General features: G+C 44.1%; 2 protein-coding genes across 13 annotated transcripts in view; both read left to right on the top strand.

The window, feature by feature from the left end:
* Positions 1–11928, top strand: part of LOC106611463 (phosphofurin acidic cluster sorting protein 2) — a 127220-nt gene extending 115292 nt beyond the window's left edge. For 4 of the 10 annotated variants that reach the window (XM_014211678.2, XM_014211679.2, XM_014211677.2 and 1 more), the window contains 6 exons: positions 3305–3347; positions 3460–3502; positions 3800–3935; positions 7396–7616; positions 7966–8079; positions 8324–11928. In XM_014211678.2, the coding sequence (XP_014067153.1) occupies positions 3305–3347; positions 3460–3502; positions 3800–3935; positions 7396–7616; positions 7966–8079; positions 8324–8442 (676 nt within the window). In that variant the 3' untranslated portion in view covers positions 8443–11928. Of the gene's footprint in view, positions 1–3304; positions 3348–3459; positions 3503–3799; positions 7617–7965; positions 8080–8323 lie in introns of those variants that run through there. The other 6 variants (XR_006771015.1, XR_006771016.1, XR_006771014.1 and 3 more) reach the window with 6 other exon arrangements.
* A 1319-nt stretch (positions 11929–13247) lies between these two features.
* LOC106611461 (DDB1- and CUL4-associated factor 5) overlaps positions 13248–24075 on the top strand; it is a 71580-nt gene continuing 60752 nt past the window's right edge. The window contains exons 1-3 of one of the 3 annotated variants that reach the window (XM_045723737.1): positions 13248–13795; positions 15871–16017; positions 21140–21176. In XM_045723737.1, the coding sequence (XP_045579693.1) occupies positions 13588–13795; positions 15871–16017; positions 21140–21176 (392 nt within the window). In that variant the 5' untranslated portion in view covers positions 13248–13587. The remainder of the gene's footprint in view (positions 13796–15870; positions 16018–21139; positions 21177–24075) is intronic. The other 2 variants (XM_045723736.1, XM_014211675.2) reach the window with 2 other exon arrangements.

Genomic DNA, 24075 nt, shown 5'->3' on the forward strand with positions numbered 1-24075 from the left:
CAACATTGATGTATACGCTGATTCGGTGAGCGAGTTTATTAGCAAGTGCATCGGTGATGTTGTACCTACGGCGATTATTAAAACCTTCCCCAACCAGAAACCGTGGATGGATGGCAGCATTCGCGCAAACCTGAACGCGCGAACCACTGCTTTTAATCAGGGAAAGGCGACTGGAAACATGATCGAATACAAACAGTGTAGCTATTCCCTCCGCAAGGCAATCAAACAAGCTAAGCGTCAGTATAGAGACACAAAGTAGAGTCGCAATTCAATGGCTCAGACACGAGAGGTATGTGGCAGGGTCTACAGTCAATCACGGACTACAAAAAGAAAACCAGCCCCGTCGCGGACCCCGAAGTCTTGCTCCCAGACAAACTTAACAGCTTCTTTGCTCGCGTTGAGAACAATACAGTGCCACTGACACGGCCCACTACCAAAGCCTGAGGGCTCTCCTTCACCGCGGCCAACGTGAGTAAAACATTTAAACGTGTTAACCCTCGTAAGGCTGCCGGCCCAGACGGCATCCCTAGCCGCGTCCTCAGAGCTTGCGCAGACCAGCTGGCTGGTGTGTTTACGGACATATTCAATCAATCCTTATCCCAGTCTGCTGTTCCCACATGCTTCAAGAGGTCCACCATTGTTCCTGTTCCCAAGATAGTGAAGGTAACTGAGCTAAATGACTATCACCCCGTAGCACTCACTTCCGTCATCATGAAGTGCTTTGAGAGACTAGTCAAGGATCATATCACCTCCACCCTACCTGACACCCAAGACCCACTCCAATTTGCTTACCGCCCAATAGCGCCACAGATGATGCAATCGCAATCACACTGCACACTGCCCTAACCCATCTGGACAAGAGAGGGTTAAGATGAGGAGGACAGGAGGTGAATAAAATTGATTCACACCAAGTCTTTACAGGCATGAGTGTGGAAAAAATTCCTAATTTACTAAATTCATATTTACAGGTGATTTAACCTCCATCAAATGTTATTATGGCAGCAATATTTGATTATTGATGCCATATTGGATTAGAGGCTAAATGTAAAGATCGTCTGTGATTGCCCCTTTGACTTAATTGCAAGACTAGAGGCTAAAGATCCAAAATCCTTTATGGAATAATGGACCCTCAAAAAAATGTCATTTTGATGTCTGAGCCCACTTGATTTCCTTGGAGCCAAATTACATAAAAAAACATATATTTTTTGTCAAGCAGGGACCCTACAGCGCTGAATGAGAGCACATTTGACTTGGAAAGTTGTCTATTGAACAGCTACAAAAAAGTAAAGCTTACATTCATCATAAATATATTTATATTACTGCCTTTTGTGTCTCTGTGTTTACAGGTCTATATTTCCCAAGATGCTTTAAGGCATCCTTAATGCTGTTTGTTTCTGTATGTAGAGCAGGCGATTGACTACTTTGTTTTCTGAATTTGAGCAATACCAGAGTTTGTAATATTGGGTTTCATGACCTTATGTGCCCCTCCCTCCCTCCCTCCCTCTGGGGCCTGACCAGGTTACACAGCTAACAGTAGTGGTTGTAGTTCTGGGGTCTGACCAGGTTACACAGCTAACAGTAGGGGTTGTAGTTCTGGGGCCTGACCAGGTTACACAGCTAACAGTAGTGGTTGTAGTTCTGGGGTCTGACCAGGTTACACAGCTAACAGTAGTGGTTGTAGTTCTGGGGCCTGACCAGGTTACACAGCTAACAGTAGTGGTTGTAGTTCTGGGACCTGACCAGGTTACACAGCTAACAGTAGTGGTTGTAGTTCTGGGGCCTGACCAGGTTACACAGCTAACAGTAGTGGTTGTAGTTCTGGGTTCTGACCAGGTTACACAGCTAACTGGTCAGTCTGGGCAAGCTGCAGCGACAAGGCCGTTATCCTTCCTGTAGGACTGGCTGGGTATTGGGGCTGTGTGGCGATCAGTTTCCACTACTACAGTTTGCTGTAGGCCAGATGCAGCTTCCATGCCAACGAAGACCCATTGACTTACTGGAATGTTATCTTAGCCTGAATGAGTCTGTGGATACTGCAGTAGTGGAATGGTTGGTTGTCTGGTTGTGAAGGACAGACCTGTGAAAGGGCTGTCACAAACAGACCTGCCCTTAGATCTTACCAACAGCTATGTTTTTTTATTTATTTTGAATGTGGCGAAAAGTCCTGCAGGTCACATCCTACATATTTATTTATTTTGAAAATGTATTTCACCTTAATTTAACCAGGTAGGCAAGTTGAGAACAAGTTCTCATTTACAATTGCGACCTGGCCAAGATAAAGCAAAGCAGTTCGACACATACAACAACACAGAGTTACACATGGAGTAAAACAAACATACAGTCAATAATACAGTAGAACAATAAGTCTATATACAATGTGAGCAAATGAGGTGAGATAAGGGAGGTAAAGGCAATAAATAGGCCATGGTGGCGATGTAAATACAATATAGCAATTAAAACACTGTAATGGTAGATTTGACAGTAGGTGAGTGTGCAAAGTAGAAATACTGGTGTGCAAAGGAGCAAAATAAATAAATAAATACAGTAGGGGAAGCGGTAGTTGTTTGGGCTATTTATAGATGGGCTATGTTGCTTTATATTCCTTTGGAAGTCAGGTAGGATGATATTAACTATGGATGGTTGGCATTGATTACTGTCTGGCCACAACATAAAAAAAAAAAACATGTGTAACTGAAATATTGGGTTACATTTTGGGGCGGCGAGTAGCCTAGTGGTTAGAGTGTTGGGCCAGTAACCGAAAGGTTGCTAGATCGAATCCCCGAGCTGACAAGGTAAAAAATCTGTTGTTCTGCCACTGAACAAGGCAGTTAACCCACTGTTCCCCGGTAGACCGTCATTGTAAATAAGAATCTGTTCTTAACTGACTTGCCTAGTTAAATAAAGAATTTAAATAAAATGTGTTTAGGTGCCCCCCCCCCCCCGAGGCATTATTATATACTGTTTGAGTTTACGGGGTGTCACAGAATAGCGATCAGTTGAACCACCTTTGCAGGAAAATATTTTTACACAACCATCCGTTTCATAAATGGGAGACATAAGAGATGTGAAAAAACAAGGTTGTGTTTTGATCTACCTCAGGTAGGGGTGTCTCAACAACTAAAGCCCTTTTTGAGGATTGGCCACTAGCCTACTACCCATCATGGGGTTGTTAAAGCCTCTGGTCTCAGTAGATAAGCCTCTAGACAATCCCCTCTTCCATCCTGATAGGTTGGAACTTCTGCACATGCTCACTCTGTGCCTGTCCCCCCCCCGTCTCCTGTCTGTCTGTCCCCTGGAACTACAGCCCAGACGAGGACTCTTGCCAGAAGTTCATCCCCTTTATCGGGGTAAGTGGCTTTTCCCTTTCCACTTATTAATCTAAAGAAGGATACGTTCTTATCCTTGAACCTGATCATTGTGTCCATGCTTTCCCCCCTGACCTCTGAACTCACTCCCCAGATGGTGAAAGTTGGACTGGTGGAACAGTCTTTAGCAACATCAGGTTAGTCATGAGGTGTGGGTTTTCACGTCAGTACAATAAAGTAACCAATGCGCTACAGCGTACCAACAACATGCCCGTTGTACGTACTACTCTCATGCCAACATTTGGATGTGATACTGTAGTTATAGGGCTGATTTCCTGAGCACCAATTAAACCTAATCCTGTGTATTTAATCTAGGTTTACTCTGTGTCCAGGCATCTGACCCCTAATCTTAATCTGTCAGTCTGGCACTTGTTGTAATTGTACCCTCTGTGTATTGTGTAGCCCGATGATGATAATCCCTGTGTATTTATCAGGTGACTCGGACGATGCAGCTCCCATGGCGACAACCCTCCTGTCCTCCACCCCTCCTCAGGTGTCCCCCGCCCTGAAGGAAGCCACGCCCACCCCTCCCTCCTCCCCCTCTGTCAACACAAGCTTCAGCTCATACAGGTACAGTTAACACACGGACACAACACCTGGTTCAGGTGTACAGTTAACACACGGACACAACACCTGGTTCAGGTGTACAGGTAACACACGGACACAACACCTGGTTCATGTGTACAGGTAACACACGGACACAACACCTGGTTCAGGTGTATAGTTAACACACGGACACAACACCTGGTTCAGGTGTACAGGTAACACACGGACACAACACCTGGTTCAGGTGTACAGGTAACACACGGACACAACACCTGGTTCAGGTGTACAGGTAACACACGGACACAACACCTGGTTCAGGTGTACAGGTACAGTTAACACACGGACACAACACCTGGTTCAGGTGTACAGTTAACACACGGACACAACACCTGGTTCAGGTGTACAGGTAACACACGGACACAACACCTGGTTCAGGTGTACAGGTAACACACGGACACAACACCTGGTTCAGGTGTACAGGTAACACACGGACTCAACACCTGGTTCAGGTGTACAGGTAACACACGGACACAACACCTGGTTCAGGTGTACAGGTAACACACGGACACAACACCTGGTTCAGGTGTACAGGTAACACACGGACACAACACCTGGTTCAGGTGTACAGGTAAGACATGGACACAACACCTGGTTCAGGTGTACAGGTAACACACGGACACAACACCTGGTTCAGGTGTACAGGTACAGTTAACACACGGACACAACACCTGGTTCAGGTGTACAGGTAACACACGGACACAACACCTGGTTCAGGTGTACAGGTACAGTTAACACACGGACACAACACCTGGTTCAGGTGTACAGGTAACACACGGACACAACACCTGGTTCAGGTGTACAGGTAACACACGGACACAAAACCTGGTTCAGGTGTACAGGTAACACACGGACACAACACCTGGTTCAGGTGTACAGTTAACACACGGACACAACACCTGGTTCAGGTGTACAGGTAACACACGGACACAACACCTGGTTCAGGTGTACAGGTAACACACGGACACAACACCTGGTTCAGGTGTACAGGTACAGTTAACACACGGACACAACACCTGGTTCAGGTGTACAGGTAACACACGGACACAACACCTGGTTCAGGTGTACAGCTAACACACGGACACAACACCTGGTTCAGGTGTACAGCTAACACACGGACACAACACCTGGTTCAGGTGTACAGGTAACACACGGACACAACACCTGGTTCAGGTGTACAGCTAACACACGGACACAACACCTGGTTCAGGTGTACAGGTAACACACGGACACAACACCTGGTTCAGGTGTACAGGTAACACACGGACACAACACCTGGTTCAGGTGTACAGGTAACACACGGACACAACACCTGGTTCAGGTGTACAGGTAACACACGGACACAACACCTGGTTCAGGTGTACAGTTAACACACGGACACAACACCTGGTTCAGGTGTACAGGTAACACACGGACACAACACCTGGTTCAGGTGTACAGCTAACACACGGACACAACACCTGGTTCAGGTGTACAGCTAACACACGGACACAACACCTGGTTCAGGTGTACAGCTAACACACGGACACAACACCTGGTTCAGGTGTACAGGTAACACACGGACACAACACCTGGTTCAGGTGTACAGGTAACACACGGACACAACACCTGGTTCAGGTGTACAGGTAACACACGGACACAACACCTGGTTCAGGTGTACAGGTAACACACGGACACAACACCTGGTTCAGGTGTACAGGTAACACACGGACACAACACCTGGTTCAGGTGTACAGGTAACACACGGACACAACACCTGGTTCAGGTGTACAGTTAACACACGGACACAACACCTGGTTCAGGTGTACAGCTAACACACGGACACAACACCTGGTTCAGGTGTACAGCTAACACACGGACACAACACCTGGTTCAGGTGTACAGGTAACACACGGACACAACACCTGGTTCAGGTGTACAGGTACAGTTAACACACGGACACAACACCTGGTTCAGGTGTACAGGTAACACACGGACACAACACCTGGTTAAGGTGTACAGGTAACACACGGACACAACACCTGGTTCAGGTGTACAGCTAACACACGGACACAACACCTGGTTCAGGTGTACAGCTAACACACGGACACAACACCTGGTTCAGGTGTACAGGTAACACACGGACACAACACATGGTTCAGGTGTACAGCTAACACACGGACACAACACCTGGTTCAGGTGTACAGGTACAGTTAACACACGGACACAACACCTGGTTCAGGTGTACAGGTAACACACGGACACAACACCTGGTTCAGGTGTACAGGTAACACACGGACACAACACCTGGTTCAGGTGTACAGCTAACACACGGACACAACACCTGGTTCAGGTGTACAGGTAACACACGGACACAACACCTGGTTCAGGTGTACAGCTAACACACGGACACAACACCTGGTTCAGGTGTACAGGTAACACACGGACACAACACCTGGTTCAGGTGTACAGCTAACACACGGACACAACACCTGGTTCAGGTGTACAGGTACAGTTAACACACGGACACAACACCTGGTTCAGGTGTACAGGTACAGTTAACACACGGACACAACACCTGGTTGAGGTGTACAGCTAACACACGGACACAACACCTGGTTCAGGTGTACAGCTAACACACGGACACAACACCTGGTTCAGGTGTACAGCTAACACACGGACACAACACCTGGTTCAGGTGTACAGGTACAGCTAACACACGGACACAACACCTGGTTCAGGTGTACAGCTAACACACGGACACAACACCTGGTTCAGGTGTACAGCTTACACACGGACACAACACCTGGTTCAGGTGTACAGCTAACACACGGACACAACACCTGGTTCAGGTGTACAGCTAACACAACACCTGGTTCAGGTGTACAGCTAACACACGGACACAACACCTGGTTCAGGTGTACAGGTACAGCTAACACACGGACACAACACCTGGTTCAGGTGTACAGGTACAGGTAACACACGGACACAACACCTGGTTCAGGTGTACAGCTAACACACGGACACAACACCTGGTTCAGGTGTACAGCTAACACACGGACACAACACCTGGTTCAGGTGTACAGCTAACACACGGACACAACACCTGGTTCAGGTGTACAGGTAACACACGGACACAACACCTGGTTCAGGTGTACAGCTAACACTCGGACACAACACCTGGTTCAGGTGTACAGGTACAGGTAACACACGGACACAACACCTGGTTCAGGTGTACAGGTACAGCTAACACACGGACACAACACCTGGTTCAGGTGTACAGGTACACCATCACGACTCCTTCTAGAAGAGTAGAGAAGATGACTGTCTGGGGGTTGAATAGACTGATTATGGCTTCCATATTGTTCATTTAGCTAACATTTGATTTTCTACCTTTTCATCTCGTACTATTCTCCTCATGTCTCTCTTTCTCTGCTGGGTATTGTAGTTCTCCCCAGGGGGAGCTGATGGGACTACAGGTGGACTACTGGGTGGCTCCCTCCCCGGCTGACAGGAAGAGAGACGTGGAGAAAAGGGACTCGTCTTCCTCTAAGAACACTCTGAAATGTACGTTCCGCTCACTGCAGGTCAGCAGGCTCCCCCAGGCCGGGGCCCAGCCACAGCCCGCCATGTCCATGACTGTGGTCATGAAGGAGAAGAACAAGAAGGGTGAGGGCACATAAAATGGTTATATTGTATCTTTATGAATGAGTCCTGGGGTTGACTCGTAGCACTCCTTATGAAGGTCCGCTGCACTAAGACACACTAGTGTAGAGTCTCTCTGTAACACTCCCTTTTAATGAATGGACTCACTCCTGTATATATTCTAATCCTGATAGTAAAGCTATAGGAAAGACATAAATGAAATCACAATTATCTTGAAATGTAAAGCCTAAATCCTAAAACTTGACTTTAGGCCAAATCCTAACTTTTCGAAAAACAACGTTTATTGTGATGATTAGCATTCACATCTTAAAGTCAGGAATCATGACTCTTCTGTTCTCTCTATCCTTCTCAGTAATATTCCTGCCAAAGAAGACTAAAGACAAGGATGTGGAGTCTAAGAGCCAGGTGATCGATGGCATCAGTCGACTGATCTGCACTGCCAAGCACCAGCAGACCATGCTGAGGGGTAAGACTCCTTATCGCTGGACACAAAGACAACCAAATGTCTTGTTACATTAGCATGTCTGTGTTTTCATCGGTCTCCTTTTAGACCACCTTGTCTTTAACAGATGCTGACAGGTCTTATCTGATCCAGCTATTACATAGATAACCCATGAACTAGGCTTAGTGTAACAACTTGTAATTGTAAAAGGTTCTGTGATTCGGGATTATTTCTAGATCAGTTTTTTTTGTCTATTTTTTTCTTCCAGTGCTGATTGACGGCGTGGAGTGGAATGACGTCAAGTTTTTCCAGTTGGCAGCACAGTGGTCGTCACACGTCAAACATTTCCCCATCGGGATCTTTGGACACAGTAAAGGGCCTTACTAACAAGCGATGCGTTACCATAGTAGCGGCCTCGTTACCATAGAGACTCATCTGGAAACAGAGGACAACGGCCCCTCCCTCATGTGCCAATAGCTTTTATAATAGCCAACCCCCCTCCCGCACATCTTAGACTGGTCCCAGATCTATCTGTGCTCTTTCCAACTCTTATGGTCATTGTCAAGCCAAACGTTGGCAAGGCAGCACAAACAGATCTGGGACCAGGCTACACACATCTGCAAACCTCACTGTCTTAATTTAAGCCCCAGATTTACCTATTGTTTATACTTCTGTGTTTGTTGTTGTGTTTATTATAAAAGTTCCCAAGGCATTGCTGTCATAAGGAGATTTGATTCTCACCAAGCTTTTTTTTTAAATCCTGCTGATTTTCTATAGACTTTTGAAGAAGAAAAAGACGAGTGGAAACCTAATTAAATAAATTGTTTGAAAAACTCCTAGCTAGTGATGCGTAACATTTCGGCACCCTCTCTTTGCTTTTTTTTTTAATGTGGCAAAGATAGATTGTTTCAAACACTTTGCCAGGCACAATTTAACAAGATAACTTTGTGACCAAAAGGCCCTGAAACGATGGAAGATGGACAACACATAAAAATTATGACTTATCTTCTCATCCTTGGAGGAAGTGGTCTGAATCCTGGACTGAAACCATTCTAGCATACCCCGAGTCCTGGGGTGTATTCATTAGGAACCAAACATAATGGAAAACCGGAAAAGAACCTACCTGAATTTGTCCAAAATAAAACTATTTCGTTGCTAAACGTTTTCCCGTTGCACTGCGGTTTGCTACACTGTGCACTAATGAATACTCCCCCTAAGGACAGTGGCTCCTGTTGTTGTAGTAGGCCACTGAGACCCTCTGTACTCATCGGAAGAAGACTGACATGTACAATAGACTTACTGTAGCCTGAAATCCAGACCTGTTCTGTGCTATTATTCCACTCTTTTTTAACTCTGTGTCATATGTTTGGCAATGACAAGGAGTGGAATGATGGCACAAACAGACTGATACCCAGGCTACAATATACTGTATATGTCCTGTACATCCAATGAATTATATGTAAACACAACTCATAATTGAGATGGAACTGACCCTGCACTATCTAATGGTTAGTGCATCTCTCTCTCTCTCTCTCTCTCTCTCTCTCTCTCTCTCTCTCTCTCTCTCACCCTCTTTTTCACCTTCCCTTCTTTTGAAAGGGAGCAATGGGTGCGCCACCAGCTGAGAATATCTGATAACATATCCCGTCCTCCTTTATCATCTCTCCCTCGTCTGTCCCGTCCTTGTACCCTTTCTTTTTATCTCACAGCAACCACACATCTTCTAGGCAGAATACTAGACAGACTGCAGCTCACTCATTACCTGCTCCCAGAGCCATGTGTGTTTAGAGAGTTGGGACATTGACGTTTCTGCATTGACACATTTTACATGACACGTCAACGTTCTATAGCAGCCATGTTAGCTCCCGATTAACGTTACCTACGGAATATTTAAATAATGCTATTCAACTGAATATGTAGGATTAGAATAATATTCCAAATTGTAAAAGCCCAGCTTCTCTAAATGCAGTACATTCGGGAAAGTATTCAGACCTCTTGACTTTTTCCACATTTTGTTATGTTACAGCCTTATTCCTTCAATCTCACGACTTGGTTTTTGCTCTGACATGCACTGTCAACTGTGGGACCTTATATAGACAGGTGTGTGTCTTTCTAAATTATGTCCAATCAATTGAATTTACCACAGGTGGACTCCAATCAAGTTGTAGAAACATCTCAAGGATGATCAATGGAAACAGGATTCATCTGAGCTCAGTTTAGAGTATTATAGCAAAGGGTCTAAATACTTATTTACATAAGGTATCTGTTTTATATAAATTAGCAAACATTTATAAAAAAATTTAAAAAACGGTTTTCGCTTTGTCATTATGGGGTATTGTGTGTAGATTGCTGAGGATTTGTATTTATTTAATCAATTTCAGAATAAGGCTGTAACGTAACAAAATGTGGGAAAAGTCAAGGGGTCTGAATACTTTCCGAAGGCACTGTATATGACTCTGTTTAGTTTGCTACTTACCTGCGCCTTATGATAATCTACTACTACTACTACTACTACTACTACTACTACTTCATGAAGATGGGATGGGACAACGTGACCTTGTCCAATAAGAAACTTGTTCGCAACGGTGTACCACTAATGAATAGACCACTGATGCCAACTAGCTGTAGCTCACAAAAGGCACATAGACAGGCATTGTAATCTGTCATATTTCTGAGCTGAACAGACATAAATAAAAAAATAGTATCGCTAATTTAAATGTGTGCATTAAAGCCATACAATAAAACTGCACTGCATTGTTGTATAAGATCAGATCGTCCTTATTTTTGCTTGATCTCTCAGATTCCACTCTGTTAAACACTGGTGCTATTTCAATACTCATTTAAAAACAGTTTCTAAAAACAACCAGGCACAACTAATATTACACAAGTTAGAGAAACTTTCAACTGTAGCAACCAAATGACTCCTTATTTATTGAAGTATCATCAACCAAATCCTTGTCAAAATGTTACTAGTTATTTCAATCCTTGGTGATATTTGATCATAACACTATGAAATACATTATAGCCTACTGTTATAGTAGCTATTTCATTGTGTGCCTAAAATGTAAACATTACCAAGATTATTTCTTCTTGACGTACAGAAGTACCCCCCCCGTTTTGATACGTCGATGAAATAGTTACCGAGGCTTGAAAGTGTGACCGTAATAAACTAAACTAAATAACTTTTTAGTAGGTTGATGCCAGGTACCCATTCTTGCCAAGTTGAGGTTCTCTGCCTACCCACCCCTACACGGTATACCAAGAGGAGAAATGTATTATTCCAAATAATCTACAACTCCTATGGTATACAGTTGTTACGTCCCAATTATCTCACTCCTTCCTCCTGAAGTGCGCACTCATTCACTACTCCCCACAAATCTAAAGGCGTTGGATTGGTGGAGGCATGGGTCGTTAGAGGGAGTTTACATATGCCAGTAATTTCCTTTCCAATTTTATGAATGGAAGTGAACAAGTGCACATTTCTGGAGAAAGGAGATATTGGGACGCACGCCATGCTCCCTCACAGCGGGGTAAATCATTTGCTTTGTTGAACTGGCAACACTTGTATTTCTTTCTTTGGGCAAAAAGTTGTGTTATAAATATGGTCCTGTTTATCTTGGGGAAAATGGATTGTAATGAATGGAAGGTTCCCCTATTAAAATATTGAATTGTTTTTTTTTTTTAAGACTACCACTGTAATCCCAATGTCGGGAATAAAAAACTAGACTAAAATGTGTGCTTTTGATTTACTTATTTAAATGTGATATGAATCTTGTTTTTTTGCTGCAAATTCAATTGACAGTAATGTTTAATTTATTATGAGGGTAAGCCAACTTTGCCAAATGTGATATCATTAAAAAAGAAAGTGCAGTGTATGGTTCAAGTGACGAATTATATAGGTTTATTATTTGGGAGGAATTCTCCCTGATATTAAAGATAAGATCCTATGCTTCGAAAAATGTTTAATGTCACATTTTAAGAATATAAATTGTATAGGCGGGGTTTATGACTAACTAGTGACGACTGGTAACTAGTGACGACTGGTAACTATATAGGCGTATTATTTGGGAGGCAAATTTGTAAAAGCTGTCTAATTGTCTTGAATGGTTCAGCTGGTTTGGGACGTCCTGAGGGCCGGTTCTAGGATCTTGAAGTGGGCAGAATTCCATTAGTAGAAACCAACACTGTTCTCAGGACAAGCCTGGTTGTAGCAATTGTAGATGTGTTCGAGTCGTCAGGGACAAATTTGGCATTTTAACTACCCATAAAAAATGTTCCTATTTCTAACCTGCTACGAAAATGTACTTCTGTTAGTCGAAACCGGCAGACCTGCCCTGAGAGCAGTGAGTAGCCACTAATGCGAGATATTGACTATCGTAAAAGTTAATGAAAACAAATGTGCTTGTGTCTTCATTTAAGGTTAGGCTAGCCCCAATATGTACTCTTTACTTCAAGATTTTTGGCAATGAGGTTCCTTTATCTACCCCCACAGTCAGATTAACTCATGGATAGCATTTTTATGCCTCTATGTGCGGTTTGAAGGAAGGAAGTTGCTAACTAGTGTTAGCGCAATGACTGAAAGTCTATGGGTATCTGAGACCTCGTCATAGTGCTAACGCTAGTTAGCATTGGCTCAAGAAACTACCTCTTAACTTCCTTCATACCCGACAGGAAGTAGATTCAGGTCCAAGGACCACATGTTATTTTCAGATGTAGACTGGCTCTGGCATCCCAAACACTTTATCGAAACATTAATCGATTCTTAATTGCGATACGGTTCTAGAAACAACGTCCTTTTTACTTTCATATCACATCAAAATAATTTCACAAATACAAAATATACACTTAGTGTTTTATTAACCAGCTTTATCACAGCTGCAGCCGACAACACGTTTTTCTTGGCGGCCTGTTACTACACACAGGTGTTTGGGAGCATGCTAATTAACACAGCTGGTCCCTCTGTAACATAAAGATGAGGCCGTGTGGGAACCCGATAAAGGTGTTTATCAATTTACCCTTTTTTAAAATTTTTTAATGATTTCTCCCAGATATGAAAGATAAGATCCTATGCTTCGAAAAATGTTTAATGTCACATTTTAAGAATATAAATTGTATAAGCGGGTTTATGACTAACTAGTGGCGGACTGGTAACTAACTAGTGGCGGACTGGTAACTAACTAGTGGCGGACTGGTAACTAACTAGTGGCGGACTGGTAACTAACTAGTGGCGGACTGGTAACTAGTGGCGACTGGAGAGGAGCGGAACAGGAAGCGACTGGGACTACACGGAAAAGGCACTGCTACTACATCAACAGCATTACGATCGGGGGATATCTCCCTTCTCCATAACGTAGGTTAGAGACGGACAGATTGCAAATATGAACTTGGAAACATGTACAATTTGGGGTTGAATGAAGCGCACAAATATTGGCTAAATGTAAAGTGCACAAGTTGGTGAGGAATCGCAAGCTATCTTTCTGCTGTGTTTTAGCTAACCAGGCTAGCTAGCTAGCTAACGGCTCCAGGGGCGAAATGAAGGAGGTGAAGGGTTGCGGTATGCGGTCCTCTGTGGGCTTTCTGTCTCAGAGAAGGCTTTTTGGCAACCCGCTGATGAAGGAAGAGTTTCAGAGACTCCGGTTGGCAGGATGCACAAGCCTTTACCAGAAGGATATGCTGGGACATTTCGGGTGTGTAAACGCCATAGAGTTTTCTAACAACGGAGGAGAATACCTTGTGTCCGGTAAGTTGTTGAATTGACCATCACTAGTTATGGAAGTTGCTAGCCGAGAAGCTAGTGGTGTTTGACAGATTCCAACTAGCTACCACGTCAGATATCAAGCATAGTTGGTTAGGACGGCGAATATACACTTTTTTTTGCACCCTATTCATCTATTGTCAACATGCAAATGGTCAATTATGAACCAGGAAAAAGGACTGGTATGTACAGGCCAAGCCTGCATGTGTAAAACTGACAATCATTTTGGCTAACTAGCAAATAAAACCTAACCGTTAGCATGTTATCCAGCTGATAAGCTAACGTTACCACAACATGACTGTAGCAGCTAGTCAGCTACACTACGTTCCTGCTACTAACTTTGATTATAGGGTTGATTCTCACCAAACTGACACTTGACCCCCCAAAATATACTGTTTCCACCATAATTACTCTTCCAAAGCTAAGATTAGCATCTGTATTTATATATTTCATAATTGTTTATTGATCAGATTTTATACGTTTTACCTCAACTATCATTGTAAAAATTCTCATCACTCAAATAATGATAAAGCCTAACACAACATTGAAAACGAATTTATTTACAATTAATGACAATTTATTTTGTAATTTCTCATTACTGCAATAATTAGTTGTGTACACATGCTATTTTTATGTACACGTATTTGGATAAATAAAAAAGCATGTTAACACCGTACCCAAATATATTTTGTCCCCCCTACACCAAACGCGATCACGACACGCAGGTTGAAATATCAATATAGACGCAACATTTAAAGTGTTGGTCCCGTGTTTCATGAGCTGAAATAAAAGATCCTTGAAATTTTGTGCCCAAATTTGTTTACATCCCTGTTAGTGAGCATTTCTCCTATGTCAAGAGAATCCATCCACCTGACAGGTGTTGCGTATCAAGAAGCTGATTAAACAGCATGATCATTACACTGGTGCTGGGGACAATAAAAGGAGAATTTAAAATGTGCAAGTTTGTCACACAACAATGCCACAGATGTCTCAAGTTGAGGGAGCGTGCAGTTGGCATGCTGACTGTAGGAATGTACACTAGAGCTGTTGCCAGAGAATTTATTGTTCATTTCTCTACAATAAGACGCCTCCAACGACGTTTTAGAGAATTTGGCACGTCCAACCGGCCTCACAACCTAGACCATGTGTAACCACGCCAGCCCAGGACCTCCACATCCGGCTTATTCGTCTGCAGGATCGTCTGAGGACGGAGAGCGTGGGGTGCTGAGGAGTATTTCTGTCTGTAAAAAAGCCTTTTTGTGGGGAAAAACTAATTATGATTGGCTGGGCTTGCCTCCCCAGTAGGTGGATCTGGCTCCCAAGTGGGTAGGCCTATGCCCTCCTAGACACACCCATGGCTGCGCCCCTGCCCAGTTGTGAAATCCATAGATTAGGGCCTAATGACTTTATATAAATTGACTGATTTCTGTAACTCGGTAAAATCTTTGAAATAGTTGCATGTTGTGTTTTTATAGATTTGTTCAGTGTGTATATACAGTGCATTTGGAAAGTATTCAGACCCCTTGACTTTTTACACATTTTGTTACGTTACAGCCTTATTCTAAAATGGATTCAATAAATGGTTTTCCTTATCAATCTACACACAAAGCGAAAACAGGTTTTTAGAAATGTTTAGCAAATTTATAAGAAATTAAAAACAGATACATTATTTACATAAGTATTCAGACCCTTCGTGAAGGTCAGTCAATTTGAAAAATTTCAAGAACTTTGGAAGTTAAAGTGCAGTTGCAAAAACCATCAAGCGTTATGAAACTGGCTCTCATGAGGACCGCCACAGGAAAGGAAGACCCAGAGTTACCTCTGCTTCAGAGGATAAGTTCATTAGTTACCAGCTTCAGAAATCGGCAATTAACTGCACCTCAGATTGCAGCCCAAATAAATGCTTCAGAGTTCAAGTAACAGACACATCTCAACGTCAACTGTTCAGAGGAGAGTGTGTTTCTCTACTGGTGGGCCTTGCAAGAGTAATAACCCAGACCAAACCATACGTTTGTTTTTACTGGTTTTGTTTACTGCGGATGTGTCTTCCCTATCTACAGGAGGGGATGACCGCAGAGTGCTGCTGTGGGATATGGAGAGAGTGCTCCATGCTCGCTCGGCCAAGCCTCTCATACTGAAGGGTGAACACCTCTCCAACATCTTCTGCCTGGCCTTCGACAGCACCAACAAGAGGGTGTTCTCTGGGGGTAAGACGAAATAAAATGATCAGTTTGTTTAGTTCTCAAAATGCATACTACTGTGCTCTGAGCACGGGATGGTCGGAGTAAGTCCAAATCAAAGTATGCAAAATGGACCACGAAAGGCACTTCTCGGATGCGTACTCCATTTGTACATATTTTGAAGCATGCATCTATTCAAGCTTCAACGGAAAGTATGCACAGAAATATGACGCAGCCACATAAAATAAAGAAAAACAACGCAACATTTCTTGAAATCAATGGCGGCCATTATTTGAGCTGAAGTGAGAGAGAATAAACTCAGAATAGTTGCCCATTCACATCTCCATATTTTGTCTGACTCAAATATTTTAGCTTACTACGTTAATAAGCACATACTGTGTTCATTTTTGGCACGTTTACCTGCCTACAATGCCAACTGTAGTGTGCGTAGATCGCAAGTCAATAGAGCTAACTGGCTAGCTACTACTGTTACTGTTAGCTAGTTAGCCACGTATAAGTGGTAGCTAGCTGCTACTGTTAGCTAGCTAGATAGCCAGGTAGTTAGCTACCAATTATACGTGGCTAACTTAGATTATTATGATTCACATATACAGTGCCTTGCGAAAGTATTCGGCCCCCTTGAACTTTTCGACCTTTTGCCACATTTCAGGCTTCAAACATAAAGATATAAAACTGTAATTTTTTGTGAAGAATCAACAACAAGTGGGACACAATCATGAAGTGGAACGAAATTGATTGGATATTTCAAACTTTTTTAACAAATAAAAAACTGAAAAATTGGGCGTGCAAAATTATTCAGCCCCCTTAAGTTAATACTTTGTAGCGCCACCTTTTGTTGCGATTACAGCTGTAAGTCGCTTGGGGTATGTCTCTATCAGTTTTGCACATCGAGAGACTGAAATTTTTGCCCATTCCTCCTTGCAAAACAGCTCGAGCTCAGTGAGGTTGGATGGAGAGCGTTTGGGAACAGCAGTTTTCAGTTCTTTCCACAGATTCTCGATTGGATTCAGGTCTGGACGTTGACTTGGCCATTCTAACACCTGGATATGTTTATTTGTGAACCATTCCATTGTAGATTTTGCTTTATGTTTTGGATCATTGTCTTGTTGGAAGACAAATCTCCGTGCCAGTCTCAGGTCTTTTGCAGACTCCATCAGGTTTTCTTCCAGAATGGTCCTGTATTTGGCTCCATCCATCCATCTTCCCATCAATTTTAACCATCTTCCCTGCCCCTGCTGAAGAAAAGCAGGCCCAAACCATGATGCTGCCACCACCATGTTTGACAGTGGGGATGGTGTGTTCAGGGTGATGAGCTGTGTTGCTTTTACGCCAAACATAACGTTTTGCATTGTTGCCAAAAAGTTTGATTTTGGTTTCATCTGACCAGAGCACCTTATTCCACATGTTTGGTGTGTCTTCCAGGTGGCTAGTGGCAAACTTTAAACAACACTTTTTATGGATATTTTTAAGAAATGGCTTTCTTCTTGCCACTCTTCCATAAGGCCAGATTTGTGCAGTATACGACTGATTGTTGTCCTATGGACAGAGTCTCCCACCTCAGCTGTAGATCTCTGCAGTTCATCCAGAGTGATCATGGGCCTCTTGGCTGCATCTCTGATCAGTCTTCTCCTTGTATGAGCTGAAAGTTTAGAGGGAAGGCCGGGTCTTCGTAGATTTGCAGTGGTCTGATACTCCTTCCATTTCAATATTATCGCTTGCACAGTGCTCCTTGGGATGTTTAAAGCTTGGGAAATCTTTTTGTATCCAAATCCGGTTTTAAACTTCTCCACAACAGTATCTCGGACCTGCCTGGTGTGTTCCTTGTTCTTCATGATGCTCTCTGCGCTTTAAACGGACCTCTGAGACTATCACAGAGCAGGTGCATTTATACGGAGACTTGATTACACACGGGTGGATTCTATTTATCATTAGTCATTTAGGTCAACATTGGATCATTCAGACATCCTCACTGAACTTCTGGAGAGAGTTTGCTGCACTGAAAGTAAAGGGGCTGAATAATTTTGCACGGCCAATTTTTCAGTTTTTTATTTGTTAAAAAAGTTTGAAATATCCAATAAATTTCGTTCCACTTCATAATTGTGTCCCACTTGTTGTTGATTCTTCACAAAAAATTACAGTTTTATATCTTTATGTTTGAAGCCTGAAATGTGGCCTTTTGGTCAAAGTTCAAGGGGGCCGAATACTTTCGCAAGGCACTGTAGATGGCTGATAGTTCTGAAGTAAAATGATTGCTTTGTGTATATCTTGTTTTGTCTCTATTTTTGCCATTGTCCTGACTGGAGGAAGGTTCAGTAAATGGTGCTGCTCAGCGTGAGGTAATACAGCAGGGGGAGTGCTGCTCGGCGTGAGGTAATGCAGCAGGGGGAGTGCTGCTCGGCGTGAGGTAATACAGTAGGGGGGAGTGCTGCTCAGAGTGAGGTAATACAGTAGGGGGGAGTGCTGCTCAGAGTGAGGTAATACAGTAGGGGGAGTGCTGCTCAGAGTGAGGTAATACAGTAGGGGGAGTGCTGCTCAGAGTGAGGTAATACAGTAGGGGGAGTGCTGCTCAGGGGTGAGGTAATACAGTAGGCGGAGTGCTGCTCAGAGTGGGGTAACACAGTAGGGGGAGTGCTGCTCGGCGTGAGGTAACACAGTAGGGGGAGTGCTGCTCGGCGTGAGGTAACACAGTAGGGGGAGTGCTGCTCGGCGTGAGGTAACACAGTAGGGGGAGTGCTGCTCGGCGTGAGGTAACACAGTAGGGGGAGTGCTGCTCGGCGTGAGGTAACACAGTAGGGGAGTGCTGCTCGGCGTGAGGTAACACAGTAGGGGGAGTGCTGCTCGGCGTGAGGTAACACAGTAGGGGGAGTGCTGCTCGGCGTGATGTAACACAGTAGGGGGAGTGCTGCTCGGCGTAAGGTAACACAGTAGGGGGAGTGCTGCTCGGCGTGAGGTGACACAGTAGGGGGAGGGAGTGCTGCTCGGCGTGAGGTAATACAGTGGGGGGGTGCTGCTGGCCGTGAGGTAATACAGTGGGGGGGTGCTGCTCGGCGTGAGGTAATACAGTAGGGAGGAAGTGATTCTCTAACGTCATGTTTTATGCGATCTCCACACTCTCGTCCTCACAGGAACGTACTCCAGAGAATGCACTCGGAGTGTGGAGCACAATAGTATGCATATTGATAAACAGCCACAGAGTAGGAGTTCAGACAGGACTGATTTTAGATCATGGTTTGACAGGCTGTGGGTGGTGGCTACTGGTGAATCTATCACTATGGGGTTATAGTGGTTAATTTCATATTAGTTTGTAGAGGGCTTGAGTTAGCTGACCACAGCTGTTTATATAAATCGATGTTGTTTTTCAGAAATCACACTGTTACTTGATAAGGACTGGTGTGTAGCAGCATACAGTACATAACACATTCATAATAATTTGTCAACGCTCTGTATGTGTCAACAACTTCAATTTATTAGGTACACCCATCTAGTACAGGGTCTGACACCCCCCCCATTTTCATCCAGAACAGCCTAAATTCTTCGGGCATTCTACACGGTGTCGGAAACATTCCACAGGGATGTTGGTCCATGCTGACGTGATGGCATCACACAGTTTCTGCATATTGAACGGTGGTACATTTATGCTGTGAACAGCCCGTTCCATCTCATCCCAAATATGCTCCATTTCTCATGTCAAACTCATTCCATGGAGTGCCATGTGCTTGCAGGTTTTCACTCCTCCCTTGATTGATGAGTTAAGGTCACTGTAAGGAACTCCCCTCACCTGGTTGTCTAGGTCTTAATTGAAAGGGGAAAAACCTGCCGACAGGAGGCTCTCCATGGAATGAGTTTGACACCTCCACTCTACTGGGCTGTGGTCTGGGGACTGAACAGGACACTGAAGTAAACTAAACTCGTTGTCTTGTTCCAGGCAATGTTTTTCCACTCTTCAATTGTCCAGTGTTGGTGATCACGTGCCTACTGGAGCCTCTTCTCATTGTTTTTAGCTGATAGGAGTGTAGCCCGGTGTTGGCCGTCTGCCGCTGCAGCCCGGTGTGTGTTGGCCGTCTGCCGCTGCAGCCCGGTGTGTGTTGGCCGTCTGCCGCTGCAGCCCGGTGTGTGTTGGCCGTCTGCCGCTGCAGCCCGGTGTGTGTTGGCCGTCTGCCGCTGCAGCCCGGTGTGTGTTGGCCGTCTGCCGCTGTGCTTTAGCCCATCTGTGACAAGGACTGACGAGTTGTGCGTTCCGAGATGTTCTGCAATCCACTGTTGTACTGAGACGTTTTTTACCTGTTTCTGGCCCGCCTGTTAACTTGCACAATTTTTGCTATTCTCCTTCGACCTCTCTCTTTGCCCACAGGACTGCCGCTGACTGGAGGATTTTTGTTCGTCACACATTCTCTGTAAACCCTAGACACCGGTGCGCCTGGCACTGACGATTATACCACGCTCAAGGTCACTCATTTTGCCCACTCAATCGAAACAGTAACTGAATGCCTCGATGCCTGTCTGCCGGCTTTACATAGCAAACCACGGCCACACTGTCTGTAGAAGCGATCCATTTTCGTGAACTGGGTGGTGTACCTAATAAACTGACCGTGGAGTGTATTTGTTTTGTCACCGTAGTATCACTTATACTGCAATGAAAAACATGCAGGTGCTGCCCTAAGCATGTCATATGTTCTTATGTGCTTCTCTTTGGGTTACGAATGGGGTATGAAGTCCTTATCTAGGTATCCTTCAACTAAAGTGTTCTAATTAAGTAATAAGGCACAACGGTGTGTGGTATATGGCCAATATACTACGGCTAAGGGCTGCTCTTTAGGCACGACGCAACGCGGACTGCCTGGACACAGCCCTTAGCCGTGGTATATTGGCCATATACCACAAACCCCCGAGGTGCCCTTATTGCTATTATAAACTGGTAACCAATGTAATTAGAGCAGTAAAAATACAAGTTTTGTCATACCCGTGGTATACAGTCAGATATACCACGGGTGTCAGCCAATCAGAATTCAGGGCTCGAACCACCCAGTTTATAATATTTAGATTTAGCGTTCTATGGGTCGAACTCCAAGTACAACCCGTTGCCTGATGTTCATGTGGTAATTTGTGGTCTATTGTGTCTTTCCTAAAGGTAACGACGAACAGGTCATCCTACATGATATAGAGCAGTGAGTATATTATTAGTCTTCATCAGTGTTTTACTTAACTGGAATCTGGACTGTCTTCTGCCACTTGTTCCACCCCATCTCCTTGTATCTGCCTCGAGCTCTTACAAAGTGTTTACTCTCTGAAATACTCATACGCATGTTTTATGTTTTTAGTCACAAATGTATGTTTTTATTTAAATTACAACTCCTCTCCCTCATATACCAGCATGACATTAAAGTAGACGGTGCTACTTAGAATGCATGTGGGTCTTTCTGTAAATAAAGTGGTCAACATTTTTTAATTTTTTTTAAACAGTTTGATATACATTTAAATATGATTTTTCTTGCAGCTTCACATGTGTAGTTACAGGAATAATGGTCTTAGAACACCTAGCAACAACAAAACATATTCAGTACCAGTCAGAAGTTTGGACACACCTACTCATTCAAGTGTTTTTCTTAGTAAAAAATTATTTTCTACATTGTAGAATAATAGTGAAGACATCAGAACTATGAAATAACACATATGGAATCATGTAGTAATCAAAAAAAGTGTTGAACAAATCAAAATATATTTTATGTTTTAGATTGTTCAAAGTAGCCACCCTTTGCCTTGATGACAGCTTTGCACACTCTTGGGATTCTCTCAAACAGCTTCATGAGGTAGTCACCTGAAATGCATTTCAATTAACAGGTGTGCCTTGTTAAAAGTTCATTTGTGGGAGTTGCAGCGATGAGACAAGACTGTAACTACCAATTGGATACCATGAAATTGGGGAGAAAAATGGGTAAAAGTTTTTTTTAAAGAGTAGCTTAATGGATTATCTCCGCGTGTGGTTCCCACCGTGAAGCATGGAGGAGGTGGTGTCGGGGTGCTTTGCTGGTGACACTGTCTGTGATTTATTTTGAATTTACATTTACATTTTAGTCATTTAGCAGACGCTCTTATCCAGAGCGACTTACAGTAGTGAATGCATACATTTCATACATTTTTTTTTTCTTCTGTGCTGGCCCCCCGTGGGAAACGAACCCACAACCCTGGTGTTGCAAACACCATGCTCTACCAACTGAGCTACAGGGAAGAATTCAAGGCACACTTAACCAGCATGGCTTCCACAGCATTCTGTAGCGATATGCCATCCCATCTGGTTTGGGATTAGTGGGAGTCATTTGTTTTTCAACAGGACAATGACCCAACACACCTCCAGGCTGTGTAAGAGCTATTTGACCAAGAAGGAGAGTGATGGATGCTGCATCAGATGACCTGGCCTCCACAATCACCCAACCTTAACCCAATTGAGATGGTTTGGGATGAGTTGGACCACAGAGTGAAGGAAAAGCAGCCAACAATTGCTCAGCATATGTGGGAACTCCTTCAAGACTGTTGGAAAAGCATCCAGGTGAAGCTGGTTGAGAGAATGCCACGAGTGTGCAAAGCTGACAAGGCAAAGGGTGGCTACTTTGAAGAATCTAGAACATAAAATATGTTTTGATTTGTTCAACACTTTTTTTTTTGTTGGTTACTACATGATTCCATATGTGTTATTTCATAGTTTTGATGTCTTCACTATTATTCTACAATGTAAAAAATAAAGAAAAACCCTTGAATGAGTTGGTGTGTCCAAACTTGACTGGTACAGTACATGCCATTAAAAATGGCACATGCCTAGTAACCAGTTCTGTTTGTGCTAAACCTTCAAGAAGAATGAACAAGATCAACAGAATTTCTATATTTTTTAATAGTTGATCAAATATAATACAATAAGTTCTGTCATTGTCAATAATAGTGATAATATATAATAATGACAAACTCTTAAAACTGTGTGTGTGAACTAGACATCAGTCTTGCTTCCTCTTTCCTTGTTTCCTCCACTCCTTGCCTCTCCTTGATAGTGTATTGGAGCCCAAGGGGTGGAACCTTCCCTCTCCCCCAATGTGCTTTGAGAGGGAGGTGAAGAGACCATCTCAATAGCATGTCCTTCATTCCTCACGTCCTCTCTTCGACTTCTCAAAACCCATTGGTTAAGTAGGTGAGATGGTTTTGAGGAGGAGAGTGGATGTAACCAATCAAGAAAATGCAATTGAGATTCTCCCAAGGACAGAGGAATGCAAATATTTGACATCTACTAAAGATGTTGACAGTATGAGACTGACTGAGCTACCATTAATTACCATGGCCTGTCCAGAAACAACAGCTAGCTCCTGCTGCCCGGTGTCTAGACACTTCGGGTGTGTGATGGACCTACAGTACGACACAGGCATTGGTTGGGATGTTTCATTCCATTGTTATACACAGATTTGCACAGGTGTACGCTGGACACACCCATAGCACCCTATCAGGCTGATCAGACAGGTCTGGGTAGCTGGAGACACCCACAGCACTCTATCAGACAGGTCTGGGTAGCTGGAGACACCCACAGCACCCTATCAGACAGGTCTGGGTAGCTGGAGACACCCACAGCACCCTATCAGACAGGTCTGGGTAGCTGGACACACCCACAGCACCCTGTCAGGCTGATCAGACAGGTCTGGGTAGCTGGACACACCCATAGCACCCTATCAGGCTGATCAGACAGGTCTGGGTAGCTGGACACACCCACAGCACCCTATCATGCTGATCAGACAGGTCTGGGTAGCTGGACACACCCATAACACCCTATCAGGCTGCTCAGACAGGTCTGGGTAGCTGGAGACACCCACAGCACCCTATCAGGCTGATCAGACAGGTCTGGGTAGCTGGAGACACCCACAGCACCCTATCAGGCTGATCAGACAGGTCTGGGTAGCTGGACACACCCCTAGCACCCTATCAGGCTGATCAGACAGGTCTGGGTAGCTGGACACACCCACAGCACCCTATCAGACAGGTCTGGGTAGCTGGAGACACCCACAGCACCCTATCAGACAGGTCTGGGTAGCT

The sequence above is a fragment of the Salmo salar genome, chromosome ssa09 (assembly GCF_905237065.1).
Source record: "Salmo salar chromosome ssa09, Ssal_v3.1, whole genome shotgun sequence".
Classification (NCBI taxonomy): domain Eukaryota; kingdom Metazoa; phylum Chordata; class Actinopteri; order Salmoniformes; family Salmonidae; genus Salmo; species Salmo salar.